We start from the raw sequence: 19,628 nt of genomic DNA, 5'->3' as shown, positions 1-19,628 counted from the left end.
GCTGAGGGCTGTTGTTCAGATTCTTTTGTCCCATGTGGTGTTCTCTTGATGTAGTACTCTCCCCCTTTTCCTATGGATGTGGCTTCCTGTCAGCCGAACTACAGTGTTTGTGGTCTGTCTTCTGGGTTTAGCCATCCAGTGAGTCTACCCGGCTCTGGGCTGATACTGGGGTTGTCTGCACAGAATCCTGTTATGTGAACCATCTATGAGTCTCTCAGCCACGAATACCAGTGCCTGTTCTGGTGGAGGTGGCAGGGGAGTGCAATGGACTCTGAGAGTTCTTAGCTTTTGTGGTTTAATGCTCTATTTTTGTGCTGGTTGGCCTCCTGCTGGGAGGTGGCCGTTTCCACAGAGCATCAGCTGCAGTTTTATGGAGAGGGACCAGTAGTGGGTGGGGCCCTAGAACTCCCAAGATAATATGCCCTTTGTCTTCTGCTACCTGGGTGGGTAGGGAAGAACCATCAAGTAGGGGCAGGGCTAGGCATGTCTGGGCTCAGACTCTCCTTGAGTGGGCTTGCTGCAGCTGCTGTGGGGGATGGGGGTGAGATTCCCAGGTCACTGGAGTTGTGTATGTAGGAGTATTATGGCTGCCTCTGCTGAGTCATGCAGATTGACAGGGAAGTTAGGAAAAGCCGGCAGTCGCAGGCCTGACCCAGTTCCCAAGCTAACCAAGGGGCTGGTCTCACTCCCACCGTGTCCCCTGCCAATAGCCCAAGTCTGTTTCCAGGTGGAGGGCGAGATGGGCTTGAAAACTTGCCTCAGGCTACCCAACTCCCAGCTGCAAAAGAAAAGGGCTTGGTTCTCCCTCCACCTGTGGAGTCTGCACACCAGATTTGTAGCCTCCCCTGAGTTCTGGCCAGGAGGCTTCCCACTCCATTCAAATTGTTACGAAGTTCAGCTAGAGATTTTCTCCTCCCTGTGGTTTTACCCCCTGCTCCTCTGGCCACCCTCCTGAGGCATCCATGTGGCACCAGGGAGGAATGGTCTGCTAGGGGACCCAATGAACTCCTAGGGTCTTTCTGCTGCTTCTTCTGCCCCTGTATTTTGCTCAACTCTCTAAATTGGCTCAGCTCCAGATGAAGTCGGAAACTTCTCCCACAAACAGCCCATCAGTTTCTACAGTGGGGGTGTATGTTTGGGAGAGGAGGGTCTCCCTTTCCCCCTTCCACATTTGAGGCACTATTGGTATTTGAGGTGTCTCCCAGGGCCTGCAGAAGCAGTCTGCTTCCTTCAGAGGGTCTGTGGGTCCTCTTAGGATTGCTGGTTTGTTCTTGCAGTTGATCTGGAGCTAACATTCACAACGGCCTTTTTTTTTTTTTGAAACTGATCTCACTCTGTGGCCCAGACTAGAGTGCAGTGGCCACAATCTTGGGTCACTGCCTGTAGTATGGTATCTTGAGGAAGTTTGAATTTAAACAGATAAGACCTAGAGTCCTTTACAACATTTACTTCATGAATGATATAGTATCACTGAGTTCTCAACTGTATCTACAAGACATGAGCTATGACTGTACCTCAGTTCCTTTCTGGCATTTATAATAACACATGCTATCCACAGTTCACGCCAGGCCCCACAGGCCCTTTTAGACTCAGTCTGAGGTTACATCCCCAGGAGTAGCTTTCCACTCCACTCAGCTGTGATGAGTTGCATGTCTCTCTTGATTCCCACATGCTTCACGTCCACTGTTTCTCAAAGTCCTTATTGTAATTATGAACTTTCTTACTGCTCTCACACCTAGTATTACTGGAAGGAGGTTTTTAAAACTCCAAACACTAGCAAAGGGTTTTGGCATAAGACTAGATAAGCATTTGTTGATTTATGTGAATAAATTGTATGACTAAAGGTCTCGGGTAGTCGCTGGAAAGTGCTGTAGAATTGCTACTTGTTAGTTGTTTGTTGTTAATAGTTAATAATGAGAAGAGCAGACTTCTGAGAATAATTCAGCTATGACTAAAGAAAAGTCAAGGCAAAAAAAAAAAAAAAAAAAAGGATTCAGAGCCTGAAAGACCAGCTTAGTTATGCCACATCACTCAAGTGAAGTCCTTAATTTAAAAAGCTTTTCTGTTATAGCAACCTAATTACAATGTGAAGGGAGGTACTCTTACCATGTTTCTATAAAGTTGCATGCCTTCCAGAGTCCCAAATAAAATTCCAAGGAAATTTTTGGAAAAAAAAATGAAGAATATTTGTTCTGAAGTATTTTTTCACTAAGTCTTCTCCCTTTCAATTTGATCACAAAATCCAACGAGACACTTGACACCACCTAGCAACAGCCAAAGATTTTCTTAAATCTTCACTCAGAATTGTGTAACTTCTCTGCTTAAACCTCTCAGTGGCTTCCTATGTTACTCACAGGGAAATGGAAAATTCATACTGGTAACAAGATTCTAGGAGATCTGCCCCACTACATCTCGGCTGAAGCACTCAGCACTCCCCTACTGAGTCCTCAACTCTGGCCTCACTGGCTCTTCTTTGAATTAATCTAGCCTGCTCTGATTTCAGGGTCTCTGCAGACATTTTTCCTCTGCTGAAAAGTCTTCTCGCTAATAGCCCAAAGCTCTTCCACTTGTTTTCAATAATCTTTCCAATTGCCCATTTAGAAAGGTTTACCCCGATCCACCTTTAAAAAAACCAAGCCACCTCCTATGGTCTCAGGTTTTAATTCTCAAAACAAAGTTCTCTTTTTTTTCTAATCTTTATCATCACCTGTCCAAAAAATTTATATATATAAAATATGTATATGTATATATGTATATAGCATATACATATGTATTCATTTTAAGCCTCTAAAATGGACTTTTCTCTTGCTTTAAACAATTTTAAGCCATATCAAAACCAGACAACACACAATAGATATTTGCAACTCTTTTTAGGTTACCTATTCCCAGAAAAATTAGAAAATAAATGCAAAATTATGCATATTTCACTTGGTAAATAAGGTGTAAGCAGGTGAAAGGGGACTCAAACATATTCTACTCATTTCTCTGACTTTTATGGTTGAAGACAGAAGATACAGCATTCGTCTATAGTTGCATAAGATAATGACTACTAATTACAGCAAAATAGAGACTTGAATCCACCTCATTGCAGTATAGTACCCTTCATAACATGTTTCTGTCTTGCTTATGGGTATTTTTTCCCTTTAATTTCTCAATAAAAAATATTCTAGACATACCATCCCTGGATATAGAAAAATAAGAATAAAGTTGTATTTACTCAAAAAGATCAGTAAATGTCACACCTAAAAAAATAACCTAAAAAGATTATATGTGGTCAGATTTTTATTATTTGTAAAATCTAGTAGAACTTGTCATTATTATCGTTATTTTTCTACATCTACTCTGTTTCAGGCATTTTAGCCCAGTTATCTGCTTTTCTTACAAGTAAGCAAGGTAGATTTTATTAGCTCCACTTTTCAAATGAGGAAAATGAAATTCGGTGTGCTATAGCACATTTTTCAAGGTCACACAACTAGGAAGAGTCATGGACAGAATTCAGACCATTGTCATCAATGCCAGCACCTGTGCTTTCTGTCGTGCTCCACACCCCTCTGTAGATAACAATGGGACAACTCTAATAATCACTCGTGTAATTGAACTTATCTTAAGCTTATGTAAAATTTTCCACGGTCATATTGTGAGCTGGGTTCCAGGTCAATCTCTACCACTCTAAGAAAACAAGGTGACAGTGATGAGATATGTTGGAATGTGTTGTTCTTAAAGAAACAAGTTCTTATTTACTTAACTGGAACCAGGAATACATCAATTCTGGCCAGAGTGTTAGAATAAAAGCACGCATCTGACACACAGAATTAGGATAATCTCTACACTAGAAGGGCAAAGAGGGGAGAAACAAGACATAAGACAAAAATAAAACATTTTGCATTTGTTTCCTCGTGAAACCAGCATCTTAGAAAGTTTTACAATTGTAATTAAGTATTGTGTTATTGTCTGGCTTTGAGATGGCATAAAAACATTTAAAAGCAAAAGAAAAGCCCATTGTGAGGGCTTAGAAAGTAAGAAGTAAGTCGTCTAATTTTTCTTTCATCTGATGTTAATTTATGCAGAAGCTAATAACATATTTGTGACTCAGAGCTTCTCATTGTAGGGAAGATTTCTCTCCCAACCACACTCTCTTGTAATCCCTGCCAGAATACAGCCATCGTTTCAGGGCTTATTATACTTTTGTCAGGGAAAGGTAATATTCTGATACTTTCATATCCTATAGATATATTTAATTTTTAACCTTCTGAACATCAATGGGCTTAAATGCTCTAATTCTTCTCTAGCTGTTACAAACAAAACGGCAAACCAATAAGAAAGAGATGGAAGAGGGAACTTGTTATGTGTGTTCAAAGTCAGATAAACAGAAAGGGAAGAGTACTGTTGGCTGTTGAGGAAGAAAAAGTCAGGGGCAGGGAAGTTTTCATAAAAGAAACATGGGTTATTTTTATATCCAAGTAGGATATAATTAAATTGTTAAGTTTTTATAAATGAAAAATTTAATTCCATTACTGCCAAATCACCTATGGAACAGAGACTATAGTGCTTGAAGAAATGTAGAATCTTCAGAAGTTGACATTTTAAATGAAATTCACTATGAATAAAGTAAGTCTCATAAGGACAGCTTAAAGGTCTAATTCATAAAAATGTTATTAAAGGACATTATTTGTATCTGCTTTTTGTGGACTTCTGCTCTTATTCATGACTCTCACAGTGTATGACTGTAATCACAAGCAGAGTGTATAATGGGAGAATTAATTCAATTTGGACTAAGACAAGAATATTATATCACCACAATAAAATCCCAGCTATATTAATTTGAAGGGTAGAAATTGTTGCACAAGAGCAACAAATAGAAAAAGAAATGAATGCCTTCCATATTCCGGGTTCAAATATCTACTTTATTTGTGAAGTTCAGTGTAAGACTGACTAATTGGCACAAACTTTTTAATGAAATATTTATTCATTAACCTTATGGAATTTGGAGACTTGGATGCTGAGTTCTGATCTTATGGTGATTATGGCATTGGTGTTTAGCATGAACTTAGAAATGTTTACAAGTCATTTGTATTTTAATTAACCCCTTTTCTGATACATGACATCAGAGGTGATGCTTAGCAAATGCCTATTCAATTGTCTGGCATATACAATTATTTAGAGAAAATGTAAAATTCACTGCTACATAAAATTTCTCCCAGAGAAGCTGAAAGTAGTGATACTTGAAAGTATCTTTATTCAGAATTTTAAATATGATCTGCATGTTTAATATGCATAAATCTTTAGGAAAAGGAAAAGTGGAAATCAACTGGTTTATTTCTATCTGTGGAACTATCAAAATTTGACTTCTTGACTTTCTACTTCTGATTGGATGAGCTGGAATAGTATGCTGTAGACACGTTTAGACAAAGTGTGAATACATTTTTCCCTGCGACATTAGATTATATCTAGAAGTCATGAAAGTGGTTCTTTAAAAATTATGTGTCTAACATTGAAAGAAAGTGTTGTCTTTGATCTTGTAGGTAAAAAAGCTCTATACCTAAGAGAATGTGTTAATTCCCATATTTAATAAGATGCAGTCATTAGTAGACACAATTTAAGGATTCATCGTAGAACTATATATTGAATTTCTTTAGCATAATAATGATCTTATAATAGTTCTGGATAATAGAAGTCTTTGAATGTACCTGTACCTGAGATGAGAGACAACTGACAAAGAGAAAGGCATTTCAAATATACGATCAATAGCACTAATTGAAGATAAAAATCAGTACATTTACAACATTAGCAACAGCTATTATTGCCTCAAATCTAAAACCACTGAACATTCAATTTAAACAACTATGTATTAGTACAGAACTTTGTTATTTGAAATGACTATGCTTACCAGAAAAGTGTCCAGGGATGTCCATCTGCTACGTTGCTATGCCTGGGCAGCACATGAATTCTCTGTCTTTGCCCCCTCAGACCAAGACGGTCTCAGATTTATGAAACAGGGTTCTTCCACGAAGTTTAGAAATACCACAAACAGTTTGATGTGCATCCAGACTTACTGCAACATCTGGGTGCAAAGACTGAACAACCTTGTTGATACAACCACTCAGAAAGGACAGTGGAAGTTATGTCTTCACCACACTGCCAAACGCTTGTCATCAGGCTTAAATGCCTGTTGACAAGAGCCAGATATGAAACACAGCTATATCAAAATAGATATCTTTTTAATGGCCTAATATATTATTTCTAATGAAATTGAATGTATTTAAAGAAAACAAAAATTAATTCTTTTAGTTTATCTGTAGTTTATTTTCCAAGAAATATATTTTAATTTTTATATATCAATACTTTTAAGCACTAGATAAACAATTGTCTAGTTCAGAAAGTTCAAACTATCTTGTTTATTATTTGTAAACAGTATTAGCAGTCTACAATGTTAAGCATTTTCTGTGAGCCAGGCACTTTACAGAGTGTTTTGTAAACATTAACTTTGAGGGAGGTACTATTATTTGATAAATGAGGAAAACAAGGCTTAGTGGGATTAAACTACTTGCTCAGTAACAAAGCTAGCTGGAAGCAGAACTGACTTAACAAAAATCCTTCATTTCAACCTTGGTTTTGCTTTCATACTAAATTTCCCTAAAGCAAATATTTTAAATTTCTTCTCTAGAAAAAGAAGGGGAAAAGAAGAAGGCTGAGAAGAAAGTTACTCCTGAAACAAAAAAGAAAGGTAAGAAATTTAAAAACTGTGTACCACATAAATCAATTAGTGTCCATGCTTAATACTACTGGTAAATCTATTATTCTCTAGGAAAGAAATTCCCTTAATAAATACAGTGTCATTGTTATTAATGAACACTCTTAACATGTCTAAATATTCCAAATAAAATTAAAATTGTCAATTTTTTAAAAAGGAATTCAAGCCTAAACACTTTTTGAAAATTACTACTGTGATTATTTTTTTCTTTCTTAAGAGCAGTTGCTTAATTCTCTCTGATTCACTACTTAACTATATATGTGAATATGACAGTTACTATTTAAATAATTCAGTTTAATTTTAAAAGCCCACCAAAAGATCAAGTCATTTTATGTAGAGGGCAGAAAATATTTGAATACTTGATTGGTTTGTTTTACACACACAAACATACATATATATATATGTGTGTGTACATAAGTTTTTTTAAATTGTTTTTTTTCAAATAATTCATCTGATGTCCTAAGTGAACTTTAGAGATTTCAGAAATTTTGACATGGTTCTGGTGACCTCATAGTTCAGAGAACATTCGACATATTCTTTTTAATATATGTTACGAAAGCTGTTAAATAATACCATAATTAATAATGCCATTTAATGTTTTTACTGTTATTAAATAATTTTTGCCTTTGGCAAAAAAAAAAATCCGTTTCCTGAAGAGAAATTATACCTAAGCCACTAGTGTGTTACGAAAGTGCTACCTTATTCATATTTGACATGACTTATGGCTGATTTAGGATTCCTCTATACAAGATAAATTAGATGCCTCCCTGGCAATCATGCATAGCCTATAATATATGCAAGTTAAACAGGTAAAGGCTTATACTTTTCTTATTTTACCAGCAGAAAAAGATGTCAAAAAGAAAAGTGAGAAGGAAACTGCCGTTGATGTGGAAAAAAAAGGTATTGCACTTTCTTTGTTTCCTTAGATGGATTATATTCAGGATGTTTGCTTCATGAAAGTGGAAAAAAAAGATATTGCACTTTCTTTGTTTCCTTACATGGATTATGTTCAGGATGTTTGCTTCATGAAAGACTCCTCATGCAACATACACAAAGTGTATACAGTTACTTATATCTACCCAAAAAGTGAAGGGGTCAAAGCAAAACTTGCATTAGAGAAAGTTAAACAGGCAAAGAAGACTTTATTCAAGGTTATTGGAATAGGAGAGAGACTGGAACTGAGCCTGAACTCAATTCCACTAAAACAAACAAACAAAACAAAGCAAAACAAAACAAAATCACAGGAGTGTTTGTAATGGTTGGTATGGGGAATCGCAGGACATCTGTTTTTGCATATTAGCCTTTCTCCCTCAAAACATAAACTTTCACTTTTATATCTCCATGACAGGAAGCAGTTTCACAATGTGGAGCAAGGAGTCTAAGGAAGTTAGGCTCCTACTCTTCCACAGAAACTGAGAGATGGGGCACTGTCTTTCTTGGTGATTACATTTCAGAGGGATGGCTCTCAGTTCCTTGAGAAAGGCTTTATGGGTTGCGAAACTGGAAAGTGGCTTGCAAATGTCCCAGCTACTCGAGTGGCCAAGACAGGAACATTGCTTGAGACCAGGAGGTTGAGGCTGTAGTGAGCACCCTAATTGCATTACTGCACTCCAGCCTGGATGACAGAGGGAGACCCTGTCTCCTCATCCCCCTACCAAAAAAAAAAAAACAAAACAAAACAAGGTTTATATCTCAACAGAGCCGAGAAAGAGTTTACAATGACAAGTTTTCCAGTTTTCTGAAGTAAATGTTCTAAGAAAAGGGAGATCAGGAGCCACTGAAAGTCAGAAAGAAACCTATTAAGGTTTAATCAAGGTGAAGGCAACATTGGTCAAGATACAATGAACTTGAGAAGAGATACATAGTAATAACAATACCACATTGCAAAGATAAGAAGCTGAGAGAGAATAATGCACCCTATTAAGAAATAAGGTTATTCAACTATTTGACAGTTTCAATTTTTGCTTTAAATTTTGTTCTGTTTCTATTCTTGTTCAAACATGAATATTGGCTTCTAGTCAGGTTAGGCTTAAGTTTACGTGGGAAAGACAATCATCTCAAGTATTATGGTTTGGTGATAAGCATTCTCACCTCAAAGATTTCCTCCACAGATCTCAGTGATGCTTAAAATTCTACCATTAGAACCATTCCATTCCTTTGACTTATGAAGGAATTGTCCCCTATTAAAATGCAAATCTTCTAAGGCTTGTGTATATGGGGTAAAAACCTAATTCCTCTCAGCTATTAAGAACTTAAAGTAAATGAGATTTCCAGATCTTTCCTGTGTAATAGTAAGCTGAAAATTGTACCCTAGAAAATGAGGTGGTAGGTAAGCTTAAACAAAGAAGATTGAAAACTTCAGGGTGGGGAACCGTCTGGGGAGGGCATGCTGGGTTAGATGGCATTTTAGTGAAAATCTTTCCCTTTCTAGGTAGTAATAGTGTATGTGGAAAAAATGATGGTGGTGAGAACCCTAAAAAGAAAAGAATAGGATGTCAACTATATAAAGATTACGATTAGCAAGCAGCAAATAGAAATGCCTAAAAATATCTGGTATCATGCTATAAATGGGGTAGAAAAAATGTAAAATGTTAAGAATTGTATGATTAAACAGCTCATGAAATGAGCAGGAAGGATCAGCCAGACATTCTGTGTGTGCAAGAGTCGATTGCCCATTCCTTTGCATCCAAGTTTCCATTATTAAGGATGTATTTTTGTAGTCTGTTGTTCTATTAAATATTCACTCATTTTCTTTTAAAGCTTTCTTATTTTCTGATGAAATATATATTCTATCATAAGAAGGGAAAAACAGTTCCGACTCTATGAGGATACTGAGAAACTGCTTGCTTAGAGCAGTGGATCTGTGAAAATTACATGATTGAGGGTTAAAGATAAACCAAGATACTTCTTCCTTGCTATTGATTTTACTAAAAGAGTTGCAGAAGAAAATTTTGAGGTGTAATTTTCAAGCATTCTTCATATGCATGCAAATGCAAAATCTGAAAACATGTTTTTGGCAAAACTCAATGATTTGTGTGTGTGGGTGTGTGCGAGCACACTCATGCGTGTGTGTGTGTGTGTGTGTATTTGGCTTGGTTTTAGCTTTTTGAGGGAAATGGTGAAACATGTTTATGTGCAATGGTTCATGGGAAAATCTGATACTCCCCTGCCACTGGGAGACCTGTGTTATTAGCCCAGCAGTCATGTCAAAGTGAGGTTGTGAGCCACTGGCAAGAGAACTGATTATGCCAATATCACTTCCTACAAGGACAGTGCTCAGCTACCAAAGCAGAGACCAAACTGGGGTAATGGCTCAGCACATCTGGGCAGGACTACTCAGCGTTGCAAAACAAGTTTGTCCTACTTGGAACCAGTTTTCTGTTTGTACGCTTAACATTTTCACTTTTGATTACACAAAATTCCATTGGTTTTTCCAAATCAGTTCAACTTCCTGATAAAAAATATGCACAGTTTATTTGTTTACCATCCCTTAACCCCCAAATACTCAAAATAGTGTGTGCGTGTGTGTGTGTGTGTGTGTGTCAGAGAAAGAGAGAGAGACAGAGAGATTGAGTTTCAGTTAGTGCTAGTTTTTAACTCGTTTCTTTTTAGGGTTTAATAATTCTTTACATTTTCATGTGACAGCAATCTGGTTTACAAACAGCAAGTTTTAAGCTTATTATGAAAGTAGTAAAATTTTATAGAGATAATGAGAGAAATTGAGAATAACCTGAAATCTTGAAGAGCTGGGGAAAATATTTCATTTCTTCCTAAAATAGAGGAATATGGCAGAGCGTATGATCTCACTACTGGGGCCCCAAATAGTAGCAAATTTATAAGGCATAAGATATGCCTACATGCTTATTTAATATTTGAGTGTTATTGTGATATTTTATTATATTTATGTTAATGTTAATATTATTTCTATTACAAAATATATGCATTTAGTTATATGCTATTTTATTTTATTCCCCTTATATTTTATTGTTACGCTGACACAACAAACCTAAGGCTTACACTCTACTCAGTGATAAATGGGCTTCTATTGTATGACACTGGTAAACCACACTTTGTCAGTGATCTCTGGGGAAGATGTGGATGGGTGGGCTTTATATGATACAAAATTGCCAGCCCATTAATTAATAAGGGTTGAAACTGAGCAATTGGCACATTGGGGTTAATTATAACACTCTTTTATTTAGTATTCATTTGAAATCATCCATGGTAAAAAAAAAAAAAATACCCGCCACTTAAAAACATGATATAAAAAAAATAATCTTGATATTTTTGCAATGTTATAAGGTACATTTTCACTTAAAGAAATACCATGAAAAAAAATCAACAAAAGAAATAAAGACTTTAAAAACAAACCTCTAGGTTTGCATAGGACTTCAGTGCTAGAAACACTAAACACTGTAGTTAGTTCTACAAGAAGACATTTCATACTGGGAACTGAGTACCTCCAATGTTATTAAAAGACTAAAAGAATTGAAATCAAATAATCAAAATTTGGAGGATGAAGCATCAGGGCAGATCAATAGGTTAGGAGACTGCTTTGTTCACTAGCACTGTCTCCTCACACCCACGAAGACTGGATCCTGGAAATGTGGAGGCAGGCCTCAGCAAATTACTAACATCTTCACTTGCCAAATCATTCATCTGCTCTGCCAAACCATTTCTGCTTTCGGTCTGGTGGAACTTGATATGTCTCCAGAACTCTGGCTGCGAGTGAGTCTGTAAGATGCATCCCAAGTCTCCCAAGTGGAAGTGGGGTGAAATGGAAGTTGAAAGAGGCTATCAACAGTATCTATAAAAATGATATTTTCAGAAATGTCCAAGATGATACAATTCACACAACAAGAGATGATTTTTGAAGGCCTACACTTTATAGTGATGAAACCTATCTTGGAGTTCCCCCAAAAGATGAAAAGGATGATACAACTAAGCAACATGATCAAATCTGGAAATTCCAAGTGTTCACAAGTCACACTTACCTGAAGTTTATGTTGCTCTTCACCTTCATTGTAGATAAAAGAAGCATGGATGTTCTTTCTCTCTTCCACCACAAGGTGATATTTTTGAAGAAATAACGTTTCACCTACTTGATTAGATTATAATATGTGAACAATTAACAAGTTGACTTGTCTCATAACCAAGCAATTATAACCTGGGCAAAACATATAGACACACAAGAGAAACAGGCCAAAGCTAAGACGACCCGTTGCTGTTGGGTTGGCCTTTTCATAATTACAATTGTAAACTTTTTGGAGTTAAATTTGTCATTATCTTATATGTTTATAAACTTATTAACTGTGAAAATAGTTTTGACAAAATAACTGTTGATAATGGTATAAAATCATATTTAATTATCACACTTTACAATAGGATATTTTTTCCAGGAATTACATGTATAGAACTATAAATTACAAGAAGGACATTAAAAGCCACGTAGCTTTTCTGTAATAAGCTACTAGAAAAGAATGAATTTGTTCATTCATTCATGCATGCATCTTGAAGGAAATATTTAAAAAAATGCCTACTATATGCCAAGTTTGTACTAGGTGCTGAATACACAGAAGTGGATAAACAGACAAGATCTGCCCCAATGGAGCTTACAGTTTGACAAGTGAGGCACACAGTGAATAAAGACAAAATGTCCATAAGTTGAACTCTGAGTAAGGGCTGTGGAGAAAATAAATTTAAGGCAATGATTGAAAATAATGCGTTGGGGTGGGAAGCTATTTAAATAGATAAGGTTATTAGAGCAGGCCTCTCTGAGAGACAACATTTACAATGAGATCTGATGTATTGAAAGGACTCAGCCATTGATTCCTGTATCATTGTGTGATGCGTATATATATATACACCACGTGTCGGGGAAGGAGAGACTGGTTGGTACTAGGAGTCAGAATATGAAGGAACATGTATGGGTGTTTGGATTTTATTAAAAGTGTAATGGAAGAAATTGAGTTGAAGTTTTAAATACAGCAATCTTTATAGATTATAGTTAGTGCTCTTGGAATAGACGAGATTAAAAAGAGACGTTGTGTCAAAAGAAAAAGGGAATAGAATCCAGGATCAAGACCTGGGGAAGTGCAACACGTACAAATTCAATAGTGGAAAATAAAGCAAGAGAGGCTGAAAGGAATTGCCAGAGAAATGAAAGGAAAAGTTAAGAGCTTGGTATTACAGATGTTTCAGAAATAGATGTTACAAAAAGCAAAAAGTTATCAACTTTGTGAATGTCACTTACAGTTTGTTTTACGAGGGCAGAAGACACAAGGGCAGTCGGTGGAGTGAAAGGATAAAGCCAGGTTGGAATGGGAGGTGCAAAAATGGAGACTGAAGTGGAGATTTTGCGGGGAAGGGGGAAGGATTATGGTTGTATGAGGAGTAAAGTCTTTTGTGTTTTGTCTAGGTTTGCTTTAATAGTTCAATCTAGTGCCCGATGTACATAAACAGAATGTAGGAGATTGATGCTCAGAGGGACAGAATATATAAACAGAAATCGAAAAGATAATTGAGAAATCATAGTTTGATGAGTATGTGGTGAAAAATATTCTTTTATTTTTGGAGATAATACCACAGGTGCTCTGATATTTTAAAAGTTGATGTTTTCAAATCATGACTAGGATTCTGTGCAGATTGCCTTAAAAGAGAGGCATGCATTTGTAAGATATACAATATATGATTAGATGGCTCTGGTGATAAAACTAAAACTCCAATAATAAATACATTCTGAGATAAAAGCCTCAATTTTAGAAAAAGATGTATCCAAAATGTCTTTTGTGCTCACTGAGGAAAGTTTGTGAAATGTATTTTAGCAAAGCTCTTTAAGGACCATTCATTTACAATATGCCATTAGAGCTTTACACCGAAACATCTTTGTGGTGATGAATTGATCAGGTAAGATTCGTCTAGTATAGAACTCATAAAGAATTTGTGCTGTTTTGAGAGATACATTCATATCTATTTCCATAGAATATTTTCAGTTACTGTATGGGGCAAATAATATTAAATTCTGCACAAACTAAAACCTTTGGCTATCTGCTTTCTCTCTACAAAATCTACTTTTGTCATTGAGAAATTGCAAAGAGTTCTTTACAGAAGCTTATTGCTTTGAATATATCATTAAATGTTATTGTCTACCAGGCATTAGAATATCATCTATTTTACTTTTGAATCTTTGGTAACAGTTGTTCTAGCTCAAAATAATATATATGGCAGACTACAAATCACTTAAATTTCTACATTTACATGTAACTAAAAGAAACCTATTTGAAATATTTATGTGTACATTTATAATTGTACAAAATAATATGTAGTATCTTTCATATGTATTCATGTTAAGTTTTAGTTTAAATGAACATCTTTCCATTTTCTAGACTTGTGTATTGAGACGATTATAGTTTCTTTTTTCTGATCACCCACATCTTTCTCCTTATTTGAAAAGCACTTGGTTTTAGAAAGTTATCTTTTCTCTGGGGTTTTGCAAACATGTGTTTGGGCAAGATTTAACAAATGTGTCTGATTGGTATTGTTAAACACTGAAATCTAGATAAATTTTTTCAGGATATTTGATAGTAATCCAGGAGTTACTATCAAGTTATAACATGTAGATAATTCACAGACTTTTGAGCGATATTGGGACAGTTATATTAGTTTATATTCCAGATAAAAATTTTTAAAAGTTCATTCAGATGAGTAAAAAATGGGAAGTCTAGTACAAATTAGACCTGGTTTAATCAGTAATCCCCAGCCTTGACTTAGTGAGGCTTCACAATTACAAGGCAATAGTAGATTCAAGTTAGCTTTTTGTTCTGCAACAGGTTAGGTTGCAAATCTGAGTTTCGATGATGGAAGCTTGACTGTGTTGAAAACATTGGCTATGTTTGAAGGGTTTTGAAGGAAACAGAGTATATTTTCAAGTGTTTTATAATCATGGAACTTATGTAAGACAATAGTTGTTTACACCTTTGAGAGTAAGAGATTTTCCAACAGTGGAAAGTCTTCTGACTTGTCACTTACTATGATATCTTTGACTACCTCTGATATTAGCTCTGGATTAGGCATATGGAAGCTAATCTGTTTTAGAGAAGGTAAAATGGAGTTACCACCATGACTTATTGTGGGAATATCTGAGATAACTTTTCACGTATTCACTTTTGGTTTGAACAATACAAAAGTGTGCTTGGGCTGAATGCAAAAATGAGGTAAGGGCATTTTAGTTTAAAAAGGGATTTAAAAATAAATATAAAAACTCAGAAAGAGAGAAGGTTCATATTAGAAATATTTAGGCCTGGAAAAAATGGACTAGTATATATGTGACTATTTTTCATCTTTTTAATGTTTATTTTGGGGACTTGGGGTTACCCTCCCTGAAGACATAAACAAGATCACCCCTAAACTTGAGAGTTGTGTTATATTATATTACATTGTATTATATTATATTTATTTTTTGAGACGGAGTCTTGCTCTATCACCAGGCTGGAATGCAGTGGCATGATCTCGGCACACTGCAACCTCTGCCTCCCGGGTTCAAGCAATTCTCCTGCCTCGGCCTCCCGAGTAGCTGGGACTACAGGCACATGTCACCACACTAGGCTAATTTTTTGTATTTTTAGTAGAGACAGGGTTTCACCATGTCCGCCAGGATGGTCTTGATCTTCTGAACTCGTGATCCGTGCTGAGGTTACAGGCATAAGCCACTGCACCCAGCCTATTTTATTATTGTTGTTATTATTATTATTATTGTTATTATTATTATTATTATATTTTGAGACAGGGTCTCGTTCTGTCTCCCTGGCTTTAATGCAGTAGTGCAATATCATCTCACTGCAGCCTCAACCTCCTGGACCCAAGTGATACTCCCACCTGAGCCTCCTGTGTAGCTGGGACCACAGGCATGTGCCACCATGCCTGGTTAATTTTGTTTATTTTTGTAGAGGTGAGGTCTCACTGTGATTTAACAAATGCGTCTGATTGGTATTGTCAAGCTCCAGGCTAGTGTCAAACTCCTGGACTAAAGTGATCTTCCTGCCTGCATTTCCCAAAGTGCTGGGATTACAGGCATAAGCCACTGCACCCAGCCTTGTGTTATCTTTTATTAAGTTTTTTCAATAGGGAGAATTGAAATATATATAAAGAAGAATCAATAAATATCAGTAAATAGACCGCATATTTCTTCTCTGTATGCATTGATATATCAATATTTTTACCAGGTCTTGCACACATATTAGATAAATTATTTTAAATTCCAGTTTATACTTATTAATAGGATAAATTGTTTTCTGAAAAAAAAGAAATAAAATATGTAATTACACAGTAGTCTCACAAATGTCATAAATTAAATTTTCCTGGGAAAATGGCGCAGAGTGGCACAGGAAGTGGAATGTCAGTTAAACCAAGTTATTTTTAATCTGTTAATCTCAATTTAAAAATATGGAGAGATTTTGATCAATTTGTTAAACAACAATGTGACAGTGTGGCCTGAGTTTTCTCTGTGATTTGAGATACGTATTTAATCTTGCAGATGTGAAATATCCAGGCGAATTTTGTTGTTACATATCCTAGAAGTCTACAGGATTTTCCTTTCAGTGCAAGTAAAGCTTTAAAAACATCAAAGTGATATCTCCCTCAACTGCAGCCTCTCTAGATATCCCGAAAGTGTATTTTTGAAACAACAGCAAATTCTGCCGGTTAGATTCATTTTATCAGGAACATTTTAAAGTAATCATAAGAACAGTTATTAAATCTGTTTTCTCATTTAATCATAAGAACTCTGTAAGGTAACCATTATAATCCACCTTTTATAGAAAGAGAAATCCAGCATTGGGATAGGTAAATAACTTGCCCATCATCACCAGTAAGTAGAGTGAAGTCAGTATGAAAGTCGCCAAATTAAGCTTCACTGTCTTGTGGGACCTGAAAGCATGTGGTCTTCTAATTCTAGGAAACAATGGTGGTAGACTGCTTTAGTGTCTTATTTTTTTCCATCCTCTTTTTTTTTTTGCTAATTTCCTTGAGATGATATTGCAGACAGTGGTAAACATGGAGGAAAAAATGCAGAAGAGATCCTGTCGGTCTGACTCTTACTTCTCTTGTAGAAATTATGCTTTCCTTCATTCATTCACTCAACAAATATTTAATAATCCCATAATATATGCAAGGAAATCTGCTTAATGTTGGACATAGATCAGTGTAATAGACATAGAACTTGTCTCCAAGGACTTTAGCAAACAGATAAGTAAAAATTATACCATGAGCACTATCATAGGGTAAATGCAAGGGCTCACACAAAAATCAAGGCATAAGTATAGAAATTATTTCACTTTTATGGTAGGTGGGAGACTATTACAGATCTAGAACAGGGACACCACTGGCCTATATAATTAGGTATTTGACCAAGACACGTATCATATTTATTTTTAATCCGGATAGAGACAAACACTTTTAACAGTGGTATATCACTGAAGATACTCGATCTTGCAAGTGGCACGTCATCTAAAAGAAGGAATTTATTAGTGTATCCAACTACTATTCTGTAGTAAACTGGCTTTGAGTTTAGCTTGATGCAGAGGTCACATGATATCATCAGGATATTTCTCTCTCTCTGTTTTTGGACTCTAGTCCCTTGGGATTGGCCCATGTAGCTGTGAATTGGCCATAGGTGCTGCCCTATATCTTCTCTTGTTCCTGTCCTGCTAGGGGCTTGGGAAAGCAGGGCGGGGGGCGGGGGGTGGGGGCAGGAGTGGAATAGATCAGTGTCCTGAAAGTTCAAACAAAAACTTGAGTAGTATCAGTCTCCATAAGCCCATTCCTGAACTAACCTTTTTGGTGAGGATGAAAAAATAATCTGATTGTTTTATCTTAGGCCATGGGTCCTATCCCTCCAGCAGAGAAATTACATAAACTTTGTCCAAAACATTTGAGCTGAAATTGGATTGGGTGATGATTCCCTAGATTAGGTTTAAAAAATGATGAAATGGAGTAGCTACAACATTGAAAGAGAAATATAAGAATTCTCTTCAAGAAGTCATTTCTAGATGGTGAAAATATTGGTGATATGATTTCTTTATTTTTATTTAGAGAATAACAAGGGAGAAATTTTAGTGTCATCTATGGAGGGAAAACTTAAGTATTTTAGAAAACCAACCCAACATAAAATAATGTAGTGTGATCAGCAAAAGCAAATGAAATTGCAGGTTTCATTCATAAAAATATTATGTCTAGTAAAGATTGAAATCCTTTCCCTCTACTTTGTACTTTTAGAATTACACTTGGATAATAGTCTTTAATTTTAATAAAGATATTTTGAAACAAACCAGATTATATTCAGGAGAGAGTAGTTCAGAAATGTGGATGTGTAATATGGAAATGAGGAAACAGAGAACATCAAAGCCATGTTTCTAACTTTGATCTACTCTCCTATTTAGGTGTAGATTTACTTTTTATTATCCCTAAGAATGAGGACTCCATGGTGGAAGTTAGAAGTAGACAATGTGGGATGTTCAAGATTATATGGGGAAACTTTTAAGTCAGTGAACGCTGCCATTTGAAGTTTTCAAACAGAGGAAGAGTGGGTACCTTTCTTGAATTTGTGGAGGTAATCCTGTAAGAAGAAGGATTACATTACTTTTGACAAGACTTACAAGATTCTATTTTTTTCAAAATTAAACATCTGGCTAAATGAAACTGATATCTAGATTATTTAAATTTTGAAGTGAAGTTATTATTATTATTGTTATCATTGTCTTAAATTTAGCCACTTGTCTAACTCTTCTAGAAGGTTAGTTATTAAAAAAAAATAAAAATGGTGTGGTCAAGAGTTTATTCCAGGAAGTGAGGCCATAGTAAATGTTCACTATATATAACCTGTATTTCCACCATCTCTCCTGACTGCCTATTCCAGCAAAATACATCACTGTGAATCTTATCATAGAATGTTTTATTGATGTCTGCATAAACCAAGGGCACTAAAAAATTAAAATTTATTACACATGTGGAATAATGATTAATTGTCCTCAGGGCAAAGAAATATCTTGAGACATCTCAGTAGAAAAACCCCAAAGACAATAAGCCTAAGGTAGGAAAGAAAGTTTAATAATTATTTATAATGCAAAAAAATAGGGAAAAATGATTCACACAGACCAGAAAATAAGAATTGTGGTTATTATTTGAAAGTTTGTTTGTTGTAAGTAGTTAACGGAGGCTTGAGGAGCACGTGTAATAAATTGTCTCTGCAATTAAAACAGTATTTTTCAAAAAATAATTTATGGCAGTATAAACAATTAAGTAATTCTGTTAGTCACTTGCACATATCCTGTTAGCTATATTAATTTTGGAATATAAGGCCAAAAATGTTGAAGTAGCTTATGCTAACAGACAAAGTAGCTAATGCTAAAAAACACTAGAAGGAAAGGCACATAAAATAATTGCCTTGAAAGATACCGTGCTGGTGTAGAGGTGAGAATATGTTATACAAATCCGAGGAGAAAGGAGAAAATACACCATGGCTTGGACATGTGATGCAAGCCTATCACTGGAATATGGTAAACCACTTGGACTGTCTTCCCCCTAAAAATATGTATAGACACCAACATTCCCAAGAATTTGTACTACTTACTATTATTGCTCCACTATGCCGCACATGCAGCAGGGGCTCAGTGGACATTTGTGAAATCAATCCTAAGTTAACTTTTGAAAGAATGCCTGGTGATTCCATTATGTTTTAGAAATGGAATCCTAATAGTTCACCCTCTCTTTTCTGAGACTACTCTCTCTGAACTGTTCCTTTTTTAAAACTCTCCTTTACCTTTTCACCCTTCTTCTCAATCAGCCAAATTATTTGCTTCCTATTTTTCTCAGAAAATAAAAA

The 19,628-nt window shown here is 35.8% G+C and overlaps 1 protein-coding gene and 1 long non-coding RNA gene across 55 annotated transcripts in view; one reads left to right on the top strand and one right to left on the bottom strand.

The window, feature by feature from the left end:
- LOC141410050 (uncharacterized) overlaps nucleotides 1-6,080 on the bottom strand; it is a 60,705-nt gene extending 54,625 nt beyond the window's left edge. For all 5 annotated transcript variants that reach the window (XR_012433404.1, XR_012433405.1, XR_012433403.1 and 2 more), the window contains exon 1: nucleotides 5,888-6,080. This is a non-coding gene — a long non-coding RNA (uncharacterized lncRNA). The remainder of the gene's footprint in view (nucleotides 1-5,887) is intronic.
- The window catches only part of TRDN (triadin), a 410,256-nt gene that overhangs the window by 177,002 nt on the left and 213,626 nt on the right, over nucleotides 1-19,628 (top strand). For 42 of the 50 annotated variants that reach the window (XR_012433400.1, XR_012433399.1, XR_012433398.1 and 39 more), the window contains 2 exons: nucleotides 6,665-6,724; nucleotides 7,592-7,651. Coding sequence is in view for 45 of the 50 variants with exons in the window: in XM_074036973.1 (XP_073893074.1) it covers nucleotides 6,665-6,724; nucleotides 7,592-7,651 (120 nt within the window). In the remaining 5 variants the exon portion in view is untranslated. The remainder of the gene's footprint in view (nucleotides 1-6,664; nucleotides 6,725-7,591; nucleotides 7,652-19,628) is intronic. The other 8 variants (XM_074036974.1, XM_074036966.1, XM_074036970.1 and 5 more) reach the window with 1 other exon arrangement.

The sequence above is a fragment of the Macaca fascicularis genome, chromosome 4 (genome assembly GCF_037993035.2).
Source record: "Macaca fascicularis isolate 582-1 chromosome 4, T2T-MFA8v1.1".
Classification (NCBI taxonomy): Eukaryota; Metazoa; Chordata; class Mammalia; order Primates; family Cercopithecidae; genus Macaca; species Macaca fascicularis.
The sequence above is the reverse complement of the archived record's forward strand: the minus strand, read 5'-3'. Positions and strand labels throughout refer to the sequence as shown.